This window comes from Octodon degus, unplaced genomic scaffold (genome assembly GCF_000260255.1).
Source record: "Octodon degus isolate 3935 unplaced genomic scaffold, OctDeg1.0 scaffold00274, whole genome shotgun sequence".
Classification (NCBI taxonomy): Eukaryota; Metazoa; Chordata; class Mammalia; order Rodentia; family Octodontidae; genus Octodon; species Octodon degus.
Window position 1 is genome coordinate 1626150 of NW_004524850.1, and position 19877 is coordinate 1646026.

General features: G+C 63.5%; 1 protein-coding gene and 1 long non-coding RNA gene across 3 annotated transcripts in view; both read left to right on the forward strand.

Moving 5' to 3' along the window:
- Positions 1-3303: 3303 nt before the first annotated feature.
- On the forward strand, positions 3304-14728 carry LOC111814153 (uncharacterized protein DKFZp434B061-like). Of its 2 annotated transcripts, XM_023706913.1 has the most exons (9): positions 3304-3371; positions 4553-4597; positions 5983-6024; positions 6598-6660; positions 8630-8674; positions 8976-9032; positions 9771-9884; positions 13851-13907; positions 14342-14728. In XM_023706913.1, exons 3-9 carry the CDS (start codon positions 6004-6006, stop codon positions 14657-14659), a joined length of 675 nt encoding a protein of 224 aa, XP_023562681.1. In that variant the 5' UTR covers positions 3304-3371; positions 4553-4597; positions 5983-6003; the 3' UTR covers positions 14660-14728. The 2 variants fall into 2 exon arrangements, with proteins under 2 accessions (XP_023562681.1, XP_023562682.1); XM_023706914.1 differs by lacking the exons at positions 13851-13907; positions 14342-14728 and adding an exon at positions 11308-11618 and having other exon boundaries at positions 3318-3371.
- A 1241-nt stretch (positions 14729-15969) lies between these two features.
- The window catches only part of LOC111814143, a 7304-nt gene continuing 3396 nt past the window's right edge, over positions 15970-19877 (forward strand). Inside the window, exon 1 of the long non-coding RNA XR_002819206.1 lies at positions 15970-16055. This is a non-coding gene — a long non-coding RNA (uncharacterized LOC111814143). The remainder of the gene's footprint in view (positions 16056-19877) is intronic.

Below are 19877 nucleotides of genomic sequence, written 5' to 3' on the forward strand. Positions count from 1 at the left end.
TGCTGCCTGCCTGAGACGGCTTCGCCACAGCCCCACCCGCAGCCGCGCTTCGGGCGCCTCCTAAACCCGGGGGGACGCTTTTGTGGCGCTGTCGGCTGTGGCTGGTGTTGGGTGCCGACGCCGGTGGCAGGAGGCCGCGGGGGTGACGGAAATCGGCGAGTGTTGCGGCGCGGGACGCGAGAGTGGAGTAGTATGCGGCCCGGAAGAAGGATGGGCTTGGGTCACTGGTAGGACATCGCAAGGAGCTTGAGACCCCGAGTTTAAGTGAAGTGAGCCAGGTGCGCGCGCTGGCCATTGCGGCTGCTCATTGACTGACTATTTGGCAAACTAAGTAGAGAGGAATTTGAAGAATCTCCAGTACACAGGAGGAGTAAACACCGGCCCGGGATGTGACTGTTTCGGATCCGGGGACTGAGCTCCCGCCCCTGCGCTTGCCAGGGAAGCGCTGCGCCACCTCCCGGCCGGCCGGCCGCGGGCGCCGTGACTGTCACCTAGATCCGGCTGGTGGTCGCTGAGGCGCGGGTCGCAGAGAGGGGACAGCCCAGGATGGAACCCGCGGCCTGGCCCTGGGGTCGTCCCGGCCCTCGAGATTTTCGGGTTCTTTTAATGTATCTACAACACGGTGTTCAGGGTCGCACCACCAGATCGCCTCGTGGTGACGCGCCTGTGTCCAGCCTCCCAAGGGCTGGGATTACAGCCCGCACCCCCACCCACGCCCTCTCTCAATCCGGGATCGCACCGCCCTAAGCAGGCGCCTTCGTCCGCTCGGCTCTCGGGCCCTCCGCGCCGCCCTGCTTGGGCTTCCCAGGCAGGCTTCTCCGCGCAGCCGGGGGAGACCTTCCCGCCTCGGCCTCCCCGCTGGGGACGTGCGCGCCCGGCCCGCCCCCGGGACCTGCTGTCTCTTTGCAGCTCTTCCTGGTCTTTTCTGCTGTTGTCGTCTCCCTGGTGACGGTTGCTGGGTGACGCGAAAGTTTGCTTGTGTGGTTCGCAGGGGGGATGCGACATCTGGGCCGGGAGGGAGGCCCGGGGTTTCCTGTGCGCCCGCGGGCAGGGCGGGGAGGTCCCAGCGCCTCGGGTGAGTCACGCCTGAAGAAGGAAAGAGGAAACGAGGCGGGGAGGTGGCGCGGGGGGCCGCGAGGCAGCGGGAGGGCCTCAGGCTGTGCCGAGCGCCGCCTCCCCTCCCTCCCCGCCGCGCCGGCTCTTTTATGATGCGACCATCTCGGGCTGGCCGCGCCCTGCAGGGCTGCGCCTCGCCTGCTGCTGCTGCTGCTGCTGCGGACGGCCAGAGAGCAAAGCGCGCTCTGGGGTTGGCCAAGCTGTTGTCACGGTTTTGGTTTCGTTTTTTGTTTTTGTAGTAACCTGGGATTGCACTCAGGCCCTGCGCTTGCCAGGCAGGCGCTTATTCCGCTGAGCCAGCACCCCAGGCCTCGTGTTTCTTCTAAAGTTTGTTTTTGTTTTTTTAAATTATTTCACGCCCAGGACCTCTCGTTTATGTTGAACACAGCGCCGCGCTTGCTGCGCCCGCAGGCTGCGCCCCTCCTGCCTCGGTGTCCCCAGCGCTGGCCCGCAGGCGGGCGAGGGAGGGCCAGTGTTCTCAGCCCGGCCTGGTCTTGGGGATTTAGGTCTTTCCCCCCCCAGTGTGTTTACTGCAGGCTGTCACCACACAGCCCCCAGTCGGAGGGAGAGCGACACCTGGCCCGGCCCCAGTCGCCGAGTCCGCGCACCCCGCCAGGCCCGCGGGCCCCCGCGGATGGAACCCCCGTCCCTGCCTGTGCCTGAGCAGGCACTCCAGTCCGCTGAGCTCCCCGGCCGGACCTGGAGCTTTAATTATTCGTATTTTATTTTTAAAATCTTTCTGCGTGGAGGTGGGGCGAGTGCGGAGCTCGGCTTCCCCGCTGTTGGTCTTTGCTCTCCTCCTCCCGTGTCCACCCCGGACGTCTTCCCACCCGTCTCCCTTTTTAGCTTGGGCTGTGCGTTTGTCGCCTAAGACAAGCCACACGATACTGAAGCTCGTGCGCCTGGGTGCTACCCTGGCCTTGGCACGCACCCATTTCCCTGCACATGACTTCAGCCGCCCTTCTTCCTGGCTGCGTAGTACTCCAGTGTGTGCACACACCTCCCCCGGCCATTCACACGCTCCTGGACACAGAGGCGGCTGCCAGCCCGGCGCTGCCGGGCTCGAGCCCACGTGAATGTGGCCGTGGCCGTGCGCGGAAGCCCATGCTCTGAGGTCGGGACCTCTTGGGGAAGCCGCCTAGAACCAGAACCGCGGGGTTCTGGGTTCGCTCTCCGGGGAGTCCCGCCCAGCTCAGTGCCCTCACTGTGCCCGCGCCGCCCAGCGCTCGCGCTCCTGTCTGATTTTCGGCCTCGGGGACGTCGGTGCTGCTGCTGCGGCCCTCCCGCCGGCCTCCATCCCTCCAGCCTCCCTCTGCCTCTTTCCTCTTGGCTTTTTGTGACAGTGAGGATCGAGCCCAGCAGGTTGCCCTGAGCGGCTTCGGCGGGCCCTTTATTCTTTCAGTACGTCGCTTCCTCTCTGTTCTGAGCCCGGGTCCCCCGGCGCCCAGGCTGACCCTGCGGGGCGCAGAGCGGAGAGCCGCCTGCCTCAGCCTCCCGAGCTCGGGTCTGCGGGCGCACGCCCCCGCGCTGGGCTCGGTGTCTTCCTTCTTTGCTTTATTTTTAAAGACAGGAAGAACAATGCCACACAATTTCGAAACAAGATGAGAGGAAACCAACGGTGGTCATTGCATTGATTTTTTTTTTTTTTTCTTTTTGGTACCTGAGATTAGAACGGAGGCTCTTGCATGTGCCAGGCAGGCGCTTCCGCCGCTGAGCTCCCTCCCCAACCCTGCTCTGCACTTGCTCACTCGTGCCCCTGCTCCCTTGTGCAGGAGACCCCGCGCATAGTGTGCGGTCCTTTCCCCCGGGAAGCTGTTGCAGGTGGCCCTAGCTACCCATCCGCAGCATGTGGACCGAAAGGACACGGAATCGCTGGGTCCAAAGGCCACCAACGCTGCCGGAGGGGGGAGCGGGTGGTGCGCATGCGCCGTGGAGTACTATGCAGCCTTCTAAAAGGAAGGAAATCTGTTGTTGGGGACAACATGCCCGGAACGGCAGGAAATCACAATGCATATAGTTAGTACGTGCAGAACCTCACACGCGCGTAGGTGTGCACACACTAGGCGCACGCACTCCCCGAGGGGTCCGCGTCCTCGGAGCTCTTGGGGTCCACACTGCCTTAAAGCCAGCGCCTTGCTCTGAGGGTCCCCGTGAGTGTTTAGGAGGAGAGGGGGCCTGCAGCTGCGGGGCTCCCGGCCGCTCACTCTGTCTCTTTCCTGTTTCAGACTTGGGCTTTGACCTGAGCGACGCCCTCGGTGAGTACAGTGGGGCGCCCTGCGCTCCCCCAGCCCTCGTCCCATCCAGGCGCGCCCGCCGCGGGCTGAACGGCTCAGGATTTAAGAAAAGGGTCGCAGCCAGATGCGCATGGCCAGGGACGCTTCCGTTGCCCTTAGCAGCCACGGCCACCTCGGGAGACTGTCCCCAGCTGCCTGCTGCTCCTGGGAGACCCTCCCGCCTCTGCCCCCTGCGGGTGGCTCGGGCTGGGGCTCGCATTTGGAAGGATGCGTGCAGGGACTGGGGTGGGGTGGGGGGACAGAGGCAAGTGCTTCCTGGGCCGGGGCGGCCGGGTCACCCCCTCTCCCCGCGGGGCACCCTCGGCCTCTAGTGCTCAGGGCAGGGCAGGGCAGCTGCTGGCTGGGGGGACAAGGGACAAGTGCTGATATGCACATATGCTAATAGGCTCATATGCTAATAGCACGTATGCTAATAGCACATATGCTAATAGCACGTATGCTAATAGGCACACATGCTACTAGACACATGGTAATAGTCACACATGCTAATAGGCACATATACCAATAGGCACATATGCTAATAGCCACATATGCTAATGTGCACTCACGCTAATAGACACATATGGTAATAGTTACACATGCTAATGGGCACATGTGCTAATAGGCACACATGCTAATATGCACATATGCTAATGGTAATAGGCACATATGCTAATAGGCACATATGCTAATAGCACATATGCTGATATGCACGTATGCTAATAGTCACATGTGCTAATAGGCACATATGTTAATAGGCATGCATGCTAATAGGCTTACATGCTAATAGGTACATAGGCTAATAAGGCATACATGCTAATAGACATACACTAATAGGCAAATGTGTTAATATGCGGGTATGCTAATACATATGCTAATGATGTGCTAATAGGCATACATATATGTATATATATGTATATGTATTGGAAGTGTTTCTCTGGGAACATCACAGCTTTGAAGATATAAAAGAGGGCCGCTGTGGTGTCACACGCCTGTCCTCCCAGCCTTGGGAAGCTGAGGCAGGAGGGTCTCCGAGTTCCAGGCCGGCCTGGGCTGCGCAGCGAGAGCCTGCCTCAAGAGAAATAACGACAAGATGCTAAAATAAAAGGTGAAAGCGTTGGCACTCTGGCCACACGCCCCACCTAATTGTCCTTCCTTTGCAGATGGCGCCAAGCACGCCACCCCAGCGCCCAAGAAGCCCGCAGGGGGTAAGACCGCGTCCCTGGGGACGGGGAGGGGGACCGTGTCGGGGCCACGATCGCTGGAAACATTGGAGTCGGGATCTGGAAACGGGAGAGCGGACACGGGGTGCCTGCCAGGGACCGCGCCCCTACCCCCAAAATGTCGCTCTGGTGTCCTTTCAAATAAAAGCCGGGAGGGGCCCGGGGGCTGTGGGCAGCACGGAAGCTAACCCGGCGCTGTCCCGTGCTGCCGCGGCGTCCCTGTTCAGGTCACGCGCAGCTCTGCTTCAGAGGGCAGGATTGCCCGCCGCCGGCCGGTGGCGGCCCAGGACGGTGGCCTGGTGGCCCGGGGCGCACGCGGCGGACAGCGCTGTCGAGAGCCGCGCTCTCGCTCGGAGTCCCACAACCTGGTGGCGTGCTGTCGTCTTCCAGTTAGTTGTTCAGATTGCCAGACACAAGCATGCGACGTTGGTCCGTAGTTTTTTTGTAAATTAAGAAGAAAAAAAATGTAAACATTAACTGTTTCTTTTGATAAACCAAGGAGAAACCCAGGAAAGAAGGAAGGGGAAAGGTCGTTGGGGGAATTATTTAAGTTAAATTCAGTAATTGTGCTGCTGATTTCTTTTTTAAATTTTTTTTTTTATTTTTAGCGAGTACGGAATAGCATTAGGAGGAAGTTACCAGTGATGCAGGCCTTCACTTGGTACGATTTGGCGGCCTTCGTGGGGCTGCACGCTGCTGTGGTCCCGTGACCCGACTTAGGCGTGCACGTTTGGAAAAAGAAAAAAAGAAATAGATGGCAAATTAGAAAGAGAAAAGCAGAAATAATTGAAAAAAGGAGGCAAAGCGCGGGAAACCCTGACTGCTCCTGCCCGCAGACCGGCGGAGGCCCGCACGCCGCCCATTTCTAGTTGATTGAAAAGCTGGGCCGGTTCCAGGTGCCACACACAGCGGTGCCACACAGCGGTGCCACGGCGCCTCCTGCTGGGGCGATCTGGAAGCACTTCTCTGGTGCTGTGTAGCCCATATTTTGTAGCATCAAAATTTTTCTGCCGATTTTTCTCGGGGCCACCCTGGAGGAATTCGCGGGCAGCGTCTGAGTGAACTACAGCACGACGGGGAGGTCGCGGGAAGGCTCACCTTCCACCAGCTCACTCCTTTGGGCTCTTAGTCTTTTCATTGGAGAGAAAGACGACAGCGGAACGGTCAGCACTTTGGTTTCCCTAATGAGATCCCGGGCAGGCCACGCTCGGCGAGGCCACGTGTGGCAAGGCCACACTCAGTGAGGCCACGCGCGGCCACGGTGCAGGGCTGAGGGCGCCCGGGCGGCCCTGCTGCTGGTCCCCAAGGCCGCTTGCTGCTCTGTGTCCTCCCTGGATGCTGGCTGTTCATCCCCCTTTTCCCTGTTGCAGGCGATGACTTCGACTTAAGCGATGCGCTTGGCGGCGGAGACCGTGAGTGCCCCTTTAGAAGCTCTTTGTTGTCCCCACTCGGGTCCTTCCTGAAAGGAGCCGGGTCTTGCGCAGCGGGGCTGTGTGGGGTGGAGAGCGCGGCGGCCCGGGGAGGGGCGCGCTCCGGCTGCTGAGGTCTCCTTGTGGCAGCACTTGGTTTTTATTTCACAGCCTCTTGGCCGGGGAGCCCCCTCGTTAGCATGTCGGCCGCCATCTCGTTAGCACTCTGGCTGCCGTTTTGTCACTCGGGCTTCCACGCCATTACCACGGCGGCCACCGTAGGCCTTCAGTCACTGTTGCCCCACCTTGAAGTCCACCACCCCACGCTCCACAGCGGGCCTTGGGTCTTCATGTCGCCCCAGTGTGTTAGGTGGCTGGGACGCCTGCTGCAGCCAGCCCTGAAAGCAGGTGCTGGGGTTGGAAGATGCGTGGAAGGAGCTGGTGGCCGTGGCTGTGGCCGTGGCCCTGTCTGTGGCCGTGGCCGCCCCTCCCGCCCTGGGTGGCCACCCCCACGCACACTTCCAGCCCCTGCCCCCTCCCCTCACTGCCCCCCTCTCTCTTGTGTTCTGCACACAGCGGCCCCGCCCAGGCAGCCCGAGCCCCGCCCGGACCCGAAGCCCCGGCCGCCGGGATCCGCGGGTGAGTGCGGGCCCCGACCCCATTCGCTCCCGTGCCCACCGCCCTGAGTCGAGACCTTCATGCTGTGTGCCGTCCCCGGGCTTAAGTTTTGGGATCCGGCCCCCCTCAGTTGTGATGGTGCAAGATCAGAAATGGCAGAGGAGACACGGGCCATCTTCCTCCTCGGGCTGTTTCCTCTTCTGTCTTCCTAAAAGAGTTGAGGGCACCGTATTTCAGGGGTGCGCGTGCCCCCATGTGTGTAGCAGCACAACTTGTGATCCCCGGAGAGATGTCTGTATGTATCAGCAGATGAATAAAGTGTGCTCACCAGGGTTGTGGAATACTATGCAGCCATGAAGAAAGATACGCTTGAGTGGTGTGTAGGAGAGTGGCCGCACCCTGAGGCTGCGACGTTAAGTGGAGAGAGTAGGAAGTACTGGCTGAAACACTGTCTGCTTTCTCTTCTATGAAAAGAAAAAAAGAAATATATAGAGTAAAAGACAGATGGTAGAAAACAGGAAGGTTTCAGGGAGGTGGGCAGCAGCGTTGGGAGTGCCACGGGGCGCAGGGGGCAGGAGGAAGGCTCTCGCTGTGTCCGTGGGCCGCTTCCCCCCATGAACATAGTACGCTTTGCAAACGTACACACGCAGGAATGTAAAAAGAAACAAAGCGATCTTTCCTTGTGATTCGCAGTGAGGGTTGTGGGGTCTTAGAAAGCCTTCATGTCACATGGCCAGGGAGGCCGCCGCCTGGCCTTAGCTCAGAGGTCGGCATTGAGAAGCCCGAGCGGAGCGCCATGCCTCGGCCCTCCTGTGCGCCGTGGCCTGCAGCGTGGCCGGCCGCTCGCTCCGGGGCGCTGGCCCGCTTGCCGTCCTCCTGTGTCGAGCAGAGACAGTGGACTGCTTCCTTCCGCGGGCTGTCCTGTGCTGGCTGGCGTTGCCAGTCTTCGGAGGTGTGCATTTTTTCCGTTGGACTTGCGAATCATTTCACTGTTGAGGCTCTTCCCACTTTGGGGGGGGATAATGAACGCTTGTTCCCAGTGGGGAGCCGATGTGCGGCGTGGCCGCCGTGGTCGCCGTGGCCGCGCCGGGCGTCTCCGTGGGGGAAGGCGTGTCTGCTGCTCCTTTCTTCTACTAGTTCCACATTGTTTTATTTTCCTGCTTGACTTCTTGTTTGGATTTTTTTTTTAGCGTATTCCCCAGCGAGCACCTCAGGAGGAACCCGCGGGCAGTTCTTGCGGGTTTCTCTTCCTCGTTAGCTTTCCGGGCAAGATGGTCCCGTGGCTCGTGGCTCGTGGCTCGTGGCTTGTGGCTCGTGGCGTAGTCAGACTTCCGTTCTCTAGCTGTGGCAGAGGGTGGAGGAGAGCCGGGTGGTCTTTGTGTCTGAATTTAAGGCAAAGTCTATAGAGTTCCATTTTTCTACAAAAGAATATGGATTTTTTTAAAGGCAGATTGCGAAGTTGGCCTGTCGGTCAGTCGATTGGTCTGTCCGTCTGTCTGTCGTCTGTCCTGCTCTCTCCAGTACCCCCGCGTGTGTGAGCTAGCCACTGCCGCATAACAAAACACCTCCAAGGTGTTATTTCTAAGGATTCTGGGCTGGGCTTTCTGATCTAGGTTTCTAATTACACTCATTGAAATAAAAACTTAAAAAAAAAATTAAAAAAATTTGGGCTGGGGAGACGGCTCAGTAGAATAAGCGCTTGCCTGGCAAGCGCAGCGGCCTGAGTTCAATCCCCGGCTCCACCAAAAAAAAAAAAAAAATTGAAATAAAAATCATTCTGCAGCTCCGATTTCTTCTTGCGTTCTGTGCTCCGGATGAGCGCGAGAATTGGGGTCAGTCTAACCGCAGGAGCTTGGGCACGCAAGGCGACGTCGCTTTGCAGGCAGGGTGGGGCTCGGGGCGTCGGGGTGTCGGGGTGTCGGGGTGTCGGCCTCCGGGTCGGGCTGCCCGCAGCCCCGGGCCGCCGCTCACCGCGTGGTGTTCTCTCCAGGGGGCTTCTCGGACTCTGACCTGGCGGACGCGGCTGGTGGCGACGGTACGGCGGCCCTTTCTTGTGTCTTTACTATTTTCACCGCTTAATTACACTCAACACGGCCGCTCTCGGTCTTCCGTGGAACCCCGCTGCTCACGCCGAGGTGTCCACGAGAGATCAGGCGTCTGCACTCGGCCCTGGGCGGGTCTCGGGCACCGCCTGACCCCACCGTGGTATGCAGCGTGGCGCCGGGAGCCGTGGCCTCCCCCACGGCCGTCCTGCCCCCGCGTCTCCCTGGGGACTCCCGCGCTGACGCTTTCAGGTCCTCACGGGGCGTGGGCTGACGCCTGGGCCTTTCTCGCAGGAGGCCGAGGTGCGCCTGGTGGCAGCAGCCCCCGGAACGACGGAGAAGCCGCGGACGGTAGGCGAGGCGGCTGCGCCCTGCTCCGAGCTGCTGGGGCGCTCGTGGCGGCGGCTGCCGTGGTCTCTCCCTGCGTGGATCAGCTCGGCTGCGGGCCTTGTGGAGCTGCCAGTGTAGACCTCCCTCCTGGGGCTGGATTCTGGGGCTCGCGGCGCAGACCACGGGGGCCTGCTGCTGCCGGCGCACCCCGGGCCTTTGCCTCCGTCTGTTGTCGTTATTATTTTTTAAACAGGACAAAAACTAGTAAAAGAACGTTGGAAATGACACAGAACTTCAGAGTAGTTGCTCAGATTATCCGATATGAGCATGCAAAATTGCCCAAAAGCAATTTAAAAAGACAAAAATGAGGCCTTCACTGCTGCTTGCCTCTCTAAGGCAGAAGGGAATCAGAATGAGCAGAACTCTTCCTATAAAGTCAACCAGGCCGGGGCCTTGCCGCGGGCCGCTCATGCCAGCACTCCGGGAGGCTGAGGCAGGACGGTGGCGCGTTCCAGCCCTGCCGGGGGAGGCTTGGGAGACCCCCATCTCCAGGGGAAAAATTGAGACCAACGGGAGGCCATTGTGCAAGTGTAGCTCAAGGTGAAGGTCCTGAGTTCGAATGCTGCTGCAGGAAGAGAAACCCGGGCAGAGCCTGCAGCCGACGTGGTGCGGGCGGGCTGGTGTGGTAGGAACCTGCCGAGGTGGCTTGCCACTGCGGAGCGTGGCTGGCCGTGACCCGTCCCCTCTGCTTGTCCACAGAGCAGCCCCAGGGCGTGGTTCCCGGGATCGTGGGCGCCGTGGTGGTGGCCGTGGCCGGGGCGATTTCCAGCTTCATCGCCTACCAGAAGAAGAAACTGTGCTTCAAAGAGAACCGTAAGCCGGCTCGCTCTGCATGGCCCGTGGGACGCGGCGCTTTCCTTAAAACCGGCCGCAAATGTCACGCAGGCGACGCCCGGCCTCACCACTGACACTTGGGAGCTGCTGCCCACAGAGGCGTCGGGCGCACACGGGGCCGAGGCAGTGTCTCACTCACGGGGCTTCCAGGCAAAAGGGCGCGCGGCCTTGCACCCCTCGCCACCCCCGTCGTGCGCCCGCCCCACGTCCCGGCCACGCGGGCAGCAGCTCTGGGTCCTCGTTCCTCAGGGGCTTTAGCTGCGCTGTCCTGGCCGCCTCCATGGGCTGGTGGACTGCGCATGTTGACCTTTCCTGGCTATTTTGACCTTGAGGAGCCGGTAATCGTAGTGTGCCGGCTCCGGTGACCCGCGTGGGCGAAGACACAGTGCCGCGCATTTCCTAGCGGCCTTTCTGCTGAGGGCACGTGGCAGTCACCGGGTTTTTGATCCCACCTGGGAATCAGGAAGGAGGACCCAGGGCTGCTGCAGACGGCGGCCGGGACGGTGGGGCGGGCGAGCAGAGCCCGGGAGACTTGGGGGACCCCTGGCCGGGCCTCTGTCACCCTAAGATGTGGACTTTAAGTGCCCAGCGTGGCCTTCGGGCAGCGCGGATGCGCCGCGGAGTGTCCGTGAAGAGCGCAAGTGTGCGGGCGAGACGCGGTGTGCGGGGCGCCTCTTGTGGGCGACTCCACTCGCTTGGGTGTACAGCCGTGTCCACCGTGGTGGGGTGCCCAGGGGCTCCCGGGTGCCCCCCTCCAGGAGAAATAGAACAGAGGCACAGACGTGTGTCCTCCTCCTGGGGGCGCGGGCCCGCGCGGCGTGCGCCTGGGCCATGAATTCCGGGCGCTGGGGAGCGTGGCGCGGGTCTGCCCGTGGCTCCTCCTCCCGTGGCCGTAGCCGGCACCCACGCGACACCAGCGTCTTCTTGTCTTCCTTCTCTGTGCCTGCCGCGTGCTGAGCGCGGGTGCTTTGTGGGGGCCCCGCTGCGCCCCGACCCTGTTCCTCAGAGCTCTGCGGGCACGGCTGGCCCACAGCTCTCTGCTGACATCGGAAGGCGCTCAGCAGCCCCGGCTCTAGGCCCACAGACACGGAACGCGCCGTGGCGTCTCCCGGGGCCAGGAAGGCTTTCTCCCTGCAGGCGCTCGGGGCCTTCGCCTCTCGCCTGCGGCCAGCTCTGGCAGGCCGCGCCGTCCCCACGAGGCCCAGGCTGGCGTCGCCCTCCTGCCCCGGCCCCGGCTCCCTGCGCACGGTGGCCCTGGGACTCAGCTGCGGCCACGAGCCCCAGGGCCACCCTCCTGGCTGCGGCTGCTCCCCGCTGTCCCCGCGCTGCGCCCCCTTGGCCCTGCGGCCTCCCCGCCCCAGACCCTCTTTCACTGTCCTCCTCCTCTGTCCGCCCCTTCCAGATGCCCCGGAGACCTAGCCCATCGGAGCGTCGCGCCGGTCCACGAGCCTCCGGCCACCGCCGCCGTTCCCCTCCCACCGTGGCCCTGCGTGGCAGCCGCGGTCCCCGCACCCTGCTCCCTCCCTCGCTTCGTCCCTCGCTCCCTTGCTGAGCACATGGCCCCACGGACAGGATTCTCCTGGCCGCCTTCTGGGTCTTGCTTAGGGGTCGCCGGCTAACTTGCTGACTGTCCGAGGTTGGACACCAACTCGAGATCCTCCTGCCTCAGCCTCCTGAGGGCAGCTGGCAGGGCGGGGCTCGTTTTCCTGTCCAGCGTGTGGGAAGCTGCACAAAACTAAAAGTGACGGCGTCCCCTTGGGGAACAGGGCCCAGACGCAGCGTGGCCGAGCCATGTCCCCTCCCAAGACCTGAGCGCAGGGCACGTGCTACAGTCCGGCTGTCTTTTTTTTTTTTTTTTGGCAGAAACCGGGGATTGCACTCAGTGCGCTGGTTTCTTGCCTTGCGTTTTTGTGCCCCTTTCGTCCCGGGGTGCCTCGGGGCCGGGCGTGCGTGGCCAGAAAGCGGACGCGGGGCCTGAGCCTCGCACCCGCGCCCTCGCGCCGCCGCCTCCACGCTCTCGCGAGCCCCGACCGCACCATCCGAGCCCCAGCATGGCCCAGGACGCCTCCGACGCGAGGAGATGCTCCTGCCTCAGCCTCCCAAGTGGCCTTGCAAGCTTGGGGACCCCCGTGGCCCTCCTCCTCAGGGGTCCCCGTGTGGGAGTTTGGGCCCCAAGTGGTGTCCTTTCTTACCAACACGCTTGCTTGTTTCCAATGGATTCTTTTTCTTGTTTTAGTTTTTTTTCTTTTTTTAAACTCCTTAAATCTGGGGTTCATGCTCCAGTTAGAATAGTTTTTTTTTTTTTTCTTTTTTTCTCTTTTTTTTTCCTTTTTTTCTTTTTTGGTGGGGTTGTGTGGAGACAAGAGTGTTTTTGCCAGCGAATGCCAATGTAGAAGCTGATGACGCTCTGAAGCTGTGTGTGCATGCTGTGTGCGTGCGTCCGTCTATCTCCGTGGACAGCTAATCTGCCAGCCCACGCGCCTACCTGGCTCTGCCACCTACCGTCTGTCCACCTGCTTCTGTCACTTACCTTGCCCTGCGTTTTCCACGCATCTGTCTCTCATGTAAACAACTCTGGCTTCCTAACACACATATTATTATTATTTTTTATTATTTTAGTACCAGGAGTCGAACTTAGGACCTTGCGCCTGCCAGGCAGGTGCTCGTGCCCCCGAGCTTCGGCCCCAGCCCGGCCCACGTGGTATTTGGTGGCCGGGGAAGGCGTGGCCGACCACGGCACTTACGTGGCAGGACACGCAGTGCTTTTTTCCTCTTCCCGTAACCAAGAGCATGCGCCCGGCGCCTGTGCATGTCCCCCCCGACACATTTTAACCGTGCGATTCTGTAAGTGGCGGAGGTCGCCAAGCGCGGCCACGGACGGCCCCGCGTGGCTGCCCCTTTACAGCATTGCAGAAAGGAAATAAACGTGTTTTGTGTGTGCGTGTCCGGTGCCCTGTGGTTCTGCTGGTGCTTGTCCGGGTAGGAGGCCGACGCCGCACAGCGCCCCTTCCAGGGGACGACAGGCTTATTGGCTCGCGGCTGCAGACAGTGCGGTCCAGAGTGGCTGCTGCACAGAACCGTCATGGCGGCCAGGCGTGGCGGGGGACCCTCCCATCATGGCGGCCAGAAGTGGGAGCCCAGGTGCTCCGTGACCTGCCTTCCCCGCCGCAGGGCGCCTGTAATCCCGCGTCATCCAGCCTCCCTGCGGACGCCCATGCAGGACTGCGCGGGCGTCAGAGTGACGTTTAGCCACAAGTGGTATTCCGGGGGCCGCCGTCACGGTGTGGGCATGACGGGGTCCTGGGAAGCCATCAGGGGACACTTCACGGGCGGCCAAGTAGTTCAGCGGATTAAAGCGCCTGCAAGGAGGCGCAGGGGCGGGGGTTCGATCCACGGGGCGCGCTGGGATGGGATTGAGGCCCGGCGTGGTGGCACGCGTCTGTAATCCCAGCCCTTGGGAGGCTGAGCACAGGCGGATCACTACGAGTCCGGCCTAGTAGTGAGACCCCGAGCATCTTATAGACCCTTAAGATAGAAAAAGAAATTTACAAATGGCCGTGAGGAAGGCTGCAGGGACGAGCCGCACGGCCCCATGGCGGGGTCCCCGTGCAGCTGACCGCCAGGCCTCGGTGGCCTTGTCCCGAACCCCGTGGTCAGTGTGGGGGGCGGGGCGGAGCACGTCGGTCACGCAGGCCTGGGGAGGCCGAGGCAGGAGGGTCTCGGGGCAGTCGGGCTGCACAGTGCGCAGCGCTGGGCGATGTCCTCCCCGCGAGGGGCCAGCGCAACACCCTGAAGCAGCGAGCCGCTCCTCGCCCCGGGCGCCCACAGGTCCTCCTCTCCGGGCCGGGTGCGGGGACGGGAGGGCAGCAGCCTGCACCCAGAGGGGCCCGGGGCCGGGGCTGGGCTCGCTGAGACTCCATCTGGGGCGTCTTGTCTTATTTTCAGCCGAGCAGGGCGAAGTCAACCTGGAAAACGGCCCGAGCACCAGCAGGGAGCCGCCGGGTAAGAGGGCAGGAGGCTGCGCGGTTGCTGCGGTGGTTGTCGTCGTGACGGGTGGTAGGGAGGGGCCCCAGGGCCTGTGCACGGAGCGGCGCCCCCAGACCTTGCTTAATGTTTTATGTGTTTAGAAATGGCTTTAGCGAGTCACTCTGGCCAGGCGGGCTGGGACCTGCCCTGCCCTGCCTCGGCCTCCGGGGCGTGCACCCCGCGCAGCGTCGGGTTCCTGCAATTGTCCTTCCTTCCTTCCTTCCTTCCTTCCTTCCTTCCTTCCTTCCTTCCTTCCTTCCTTCCTTTTCTCTCCCCCGCAGCGTCAGTTCCTAAATAGCTGTAATTTCATAAAAATAGGGTCGCAGCCTGCCCGAGATGCGCTGATGCGAACCCCGATAACCGGTACCCCGCTAACCGGTGCTCCTCTCTGTCTCCCTCCGCCCTCACAGTGCAGCAGACGCTCCTGGAGCGGTAGAGCCCGGCGAGGCCCCCCCGGCACGCAGCTGCCGCCTGCCTCAGTTTCCCCAGCAGCCACGCCGGCGCGATGCGGACGCGGAAGCCCCGAGGGCGCTCTGCCCGTGCAGACCGGCACAGCGAAGCCGACCCCGGCTGCACCCCGACCCCCGCCCGGGCCCCCCGTTCTGCAGGCCGTCCGGGCGCCCCCTGCACGGCCCAGGTCGACCCTCGGTGACCCCTCGGGGTGCTCCCGAGTGCTCCCCTTCTGCACATCCAGCCCCGTGCGGATCATTTTTCAACGCAGTATTTGAAGGTTGGGGCCGGGACGTGGCTCGGTGGACTAAGTGCTTCCCTGGCGAGCGCACGGGCCTGAGTTCAATCCCCGGTTCTGCAAAAATGAATAAATAATAATAAAATAAAAAAATTGAAGTCTGCTTATAGCCCTCTGCGGGGTCGCTGTGACCTGTCAACTGCACTTGCTTAAGGACAACCTAGCCCCTGCGCTAAGCTCGGGTGGGTCTGTGTATGATCGACAGGGGAGTCAGCCAACGGGTGGGTCTGGACATGATGGACAGGCGAGCCAGCCAACGGAGGGGGAAGGTCCGCCCCGGAAGTGGGCGGTACCAACCAATAGGCTTGTAGTCTGAGGGCTCATGAGTGGGGAAGAAGGCGGAAGCGCCTCCATGTTGGTGAAGGGCTCTGGTGTTGGGCCGTTGGCTGGAGATACCGGCACGCGGCTCCCGCAGGCTGGCAGAGACTCTCCGGCCTTCCCAGTGCGCCGTGCAGGCCCAGGTGCGCGTGGGCGGCTTGCAGGGAGCTGCAGCTTCACGCGCCTGGCCGGGGTGCGGGCGCCAGGGGGGCTTTGGCACCTCTGAGCCCGTGCAGGCCGGGCCCCTCCGCCTCTTTCTTACTGACATATACACATATTGATATATTTTATTTTTGGATACAGGGTCTCTGTGCAGCTCAGGCTGGGCCTGGCTCGCTTCGCAGCCCAGGCTGCTCCCCAGCTCGCAGAGACCCTCCTGCCTCGGCCTCCCCGAGCGCCATCAGCCGGGCTAGGCCGTCCCCGTGCGGTTTTGGGGCGCCCCAGCTCCTATCGCACACTACACTGTGTTCGCGCGGCCCGCGGCTGCGTCTCGTCTCCGCCAACATCCTTGTCCCGCACCCTTGTCCACCTGGCATCCCGCGTGTGGGCATCCGAGCACGTGGCCTGGAGTGTTTGTCGAATGACTTTATGACCACACGCCGTAGGGCACCGAGAAGCACCGAAATCCTTGGGGTCTGCCCACCAGCGGGCTCCCGGCCACCTCCAATGCAGCCTCCCGGGAAGCCGAGGAGGCTCAGCAGCCGCCCGGCTGTGCGTCTGCCCCGTATCGGCGCTGCCAGCCACAGAGGTGGGCCGTGGACCGTGCGCCGTGGACCGTGTGCCGTGGACCGTGCGCCGTGGGCAGCTCTCTGCAGCCGGGCACAGTGCCAGGAGCTCCTGGGAGCTGGGCCGCGCCCCTCTTGGCGGCAGCCTTGCAGCTTGCAGGCGCCGCCCGACGGGCTGGGAGCCAGAGTGTGGCTCGTCCCGCCCACATGTGGCCTGTCGCGCTGCCAAGCCGGGCACAGAGCCGGAGGCAGGCTGTGGCTCAGCGACGGCGATGGAGGCGCGGTGGGCGCTCGGCTGCGCGGTGCTCCTGGGCGCCCTCGGGCTCGCCCCAGGTAAGGGGCGCCTCGCTTGGGGGAGCCGGCTTGGCTCTTGTGCCTGCCGCAAACCCCCTCGCCTGTGAGCGCTCGCTCGGGAGGCTGAGGCAGGAGGGTCACGGGCGCTCGAGGCCAGGCTGGCTGCCAGCGTGGCCTGCCACAATGAACAAAGACCAAACCCTTGCAGGGGAGTCAGCGGCCACGGAGGGACAGGTGTGGCCGGGAGGGCGAGGGCTCGGCGCCCGGTGGGCGGAGGGCGACAGGCAAGGTCGCCTGTGGGGTCCGGTTTCCCGGGGAGCAGCCTCAGCGAAGGAGCTGCGGAGAGCAGCGGGGTGCCGCGCCCGGGGACCTGCGGCCGCTCTGAACTCCAAGCTTTAAGGGTGGCCTGTGGGTGAGGGGCGTTCTCCACGTTAGGTGTCGGTGCGTGGCTTGCAGGAAGCAGAAGGACCGGGACAGAAAGGCCGTGCGTGTGCGCGTGTGTGCGCGTGTGTGCGCGGGCGCTCCCCGTGGACACGCAGCGCTGGCCCTGGGTTCCAAGCCGCCCCTCCTTCCTCCTTTGTCGTGGCCCTGGCTCTGGTAGGGCGCCACCCTCCAGTCTCAGCCCTCGCAGTGTGCGGACGACAGGTGCGCAGCCCCGCGCTCGGCTCAGATTTGCTCTGAAATTGTCCCGTCCGGTGGCAAGAGTGGAGCGGAGGCGGCGTGGCAGCGGGCGGGGACTCGGCGACGGTTTCAGGAGAGAGCCTCGTAGCTTCGTGCAAATTAAAATCATCCGAGATGCCCAGAGCCAGCGTGAAATGGCAGGCGGGGGCTCGGCCACGAAGAGCGGGGCTTTTATTTTGGTAGGGGGACGTGGGAAAGGGTTGAGCACAGACACGGTGACTCGCGGGGGCTGTGAGGCGTGGAAGGCGCCCTGCGCGTGGCTGCCGTGGGGCCCGCACGTCGTGGGGCGCAGGCGAATTCCCGGCGCGTAGGAGCTGCGCAGGATTCCCTGCCGCAGCCGGACCTGCTCTGCTGGTTCGGCCTGCGTGCCGAGCCGGGCTCTGCGCTGGCGTTGGCAGTCGCTGCGAGGGCGTGGAGTCAGGGCGGCGCCGAGGCTCGCAGCTGGCGGCTCCCGTCCCTGTCGTGTGGGCGACGCGGGCCCTCACGGGATGTAAAAAACCCGGCCGCGTTTGGCTGCAGAAAGCTTGCTCTGCAGAGGGCGGCCCGGCACAGGCGGCGGCCCTTCTCCGCGTGTTGCAGACGCTTCGCCCGCAGGCAGAACCCGCTGGGAAGCCCCAGGGCCGCCCGGACGCGGCGGCCGCTCTGTGGGGTCCGGGGGCACAGGGGGGGCACCTCCCCCTCGCGGGCACGATGCCTGGCCCCGCAGGGCACAGGGGGGCAGCCGTGCCGCAGGCAGGAGCACGGGGCAGGCGGGCGTGGGGGAGACGCCGGGAGCCTGCTTTGTTCCAGGCCTGGCTCCTGGTGACCGTCAGCCCCAAGCCCCTCTGTGGTTCACCTCCGAGGTGCTCAGGCGACTCCTCCCCGCTGCCGTGGCCCTGCCTGCCACAGGAATCCGGGCCACGGGCCTCTGTGCAGCCTGCGTTCCTGCGGGCCGAGCCGTCAGACCCCACGCCCTGGTGCTCTTCCGCTCGCCCTCTCGGCTTCAGGCATTTACATTGTGCCAGGGTGGAGCACGGTGACCACTGCGGTTCCCCGCCTGCCCCAGATCCACGGAGCCCAAGGCCACGGCTGTGCAGTCTCACGGCTCTGCGCGCACCTTGCCCACCGGCGGGACGCCGTGCTAGACGCTGTGTCTCTCACATGCGGGTGGCCGCGGTGGGGTGCAGCAGCGGGAGCTCCCCTGCGGGGAGACCCAGTGTGCGTGCGCGGCTCACGGCCGGGCTGCCACCACCCAGGGGCCGCCGTTCACCTCGTGTCCGTGTCCTTCGTGGGCAGTGCGCTGCGTCCGGCGTGAGCACGGACCTGAGAGGCTGCTCGGTCACGCTGAAGCCGTTCAACACGCAGCCCTTGGGGTGGCCGCCTGCCTCTGGTATTAGTGAGGCGATTCCCCTTCCAGGAGGCTTCCCTGAGGACTTAAAGACGTCCTACCGCGGGACCCGTGCACACCCGACTGCAGGCAGCACAGCTCTCAGCAGCTCAGTTGGCTGTCAGCAAAGCAACGGATAAAGAAATGTGGTGTCTAGACAAAACGGAGTACTACATGGCCGTGAAAAAGGACAGACTTGCGCCACATGAGGGAGAGTAGGTGTTCGACATCACACTGACATGAAATAAGCCAGATACACGAGTCCTCTGACGGAGGAAAGGCAGAGGGGCCTTGCAGGTGTGCACTTGTGCCCTGCGCGTGCGCCGTCTCCACGTGGCGAATGTGACCTCGATGTCCCAGCCACGGGGACTCACAGCGATACACCATGTCTCATTTCCAAATCAGTGCTTAAACTCTGCCTGTCTGCTGCTGGTGGCTGTGACAGCGGTTGCTCTTTCCCTCTCTCCCTGCTTCCTTTCTTCGATCACTTATTTATCCGCTTTTGAGGCCACATGTCACTTTGCAGCCCCGGCTGGCCTCGAGCTCCCGGCGGCCCTCCTGCCTCGGCCTCCCGGGCTGGGGTCGCGAGCGTGCGCCTGCGGGTCCCACAGAAACAGGTTGCAGGAACAGAGTCGGGGCCAGCCGAGCGCCCGGTGCCCGGGGCGTCCGCAGGCCCGTCCTGGTGCAACCCGTTGGGGCGGGAGGCGGCTGGGGGGAAGCCCGTTGGGCGGGGAGCGTGCAGCGGCCCGGGCGCGGACAAGGGGGCGCAACGGGCAGCTGCGGCAGCTCCGTGGCACACAATGCCCGGCGCCGCCTGTGTTTACCAGGCGCGGTGCCCGGCGGGCGGCCGATGCGGAACACTGGGATTCAATCCGCGCTGCGGAGGCCCGCGTGCTTTTTGTTCCTTTCCTCCTTTGCTTGCTCCGAGCCTGCCTGAGGCTGCTTTCTCTTTGCACAAGGTACACAATGGGCCTTGTGTGGCCGCCCGCGCGTGTGGCCGCCCGGGGCACGCTCCGTGCTCGCCTTCCGCAGCTTCCTGCTGCCCAGACACCGCTCCGGGCTCCGCGTTGCAGGCGGGTGGCGCGGTGCCCGCAGGGTGGCGGGGGGCTTGCAGGCCCAGGCTGCCGTGGCCAGCTCTCCACACGCCGCCCCGTCCACGTCCGAGGGCCCGCGTGGCAGCTCCCACCCGCGAGCGAAGCCAGGCGAAGCCCAGAGCCAGCCGGCCTCGGATCCGTCCCCTCCTGTCACCCTCCAGGGTCGCCCGGAGCTGTTCAGGGCGACAGGGCTGCTGCGGAGGGAAACCCTGCCAAGCGTGGGGCCTCGCCGGCCCTGGTCCTGCCGGCCAGCCCCAGGGGTCGCACCACCTTTGCGTAGCACACCCGGCTTCTGCCGAGCCAGGCTGGGCCGCCGCGCTCAGAGTGGCCGGAAGGACACGGAAACCAGTGGCCCTTGCTTACGTGGCACGTGGCCGCGAGTGGCCACCTGCCACGTGCAGAGGCGGCTGCTTGCAGACGCGCCTGGATGGCCGGGCGGAGTGAGGAGCGCGGTCCTGGCGGCTGTTTGCAGGGAGCGTGCGAAGGAGGACGGGGATGCTCGCGGCCACGCTTAGTGCGTGCTGCAGACGGGCTGCCGGGGCCGTGCACGCGCATCGGTGGGCTGCGCGGGCTGGAGACGCGCGCGTGCAAAAGTGGGCCGTCCTGAAGAAATGCAGGCAGCTGACAGCGCTTGCGGTCTCTAGGCATGCGCGGAAATGACGTCACTTCCCCAGGAAATGGTGTCACTTCCTCTCTGTAGGAATCCAGGAAGTGACGTCA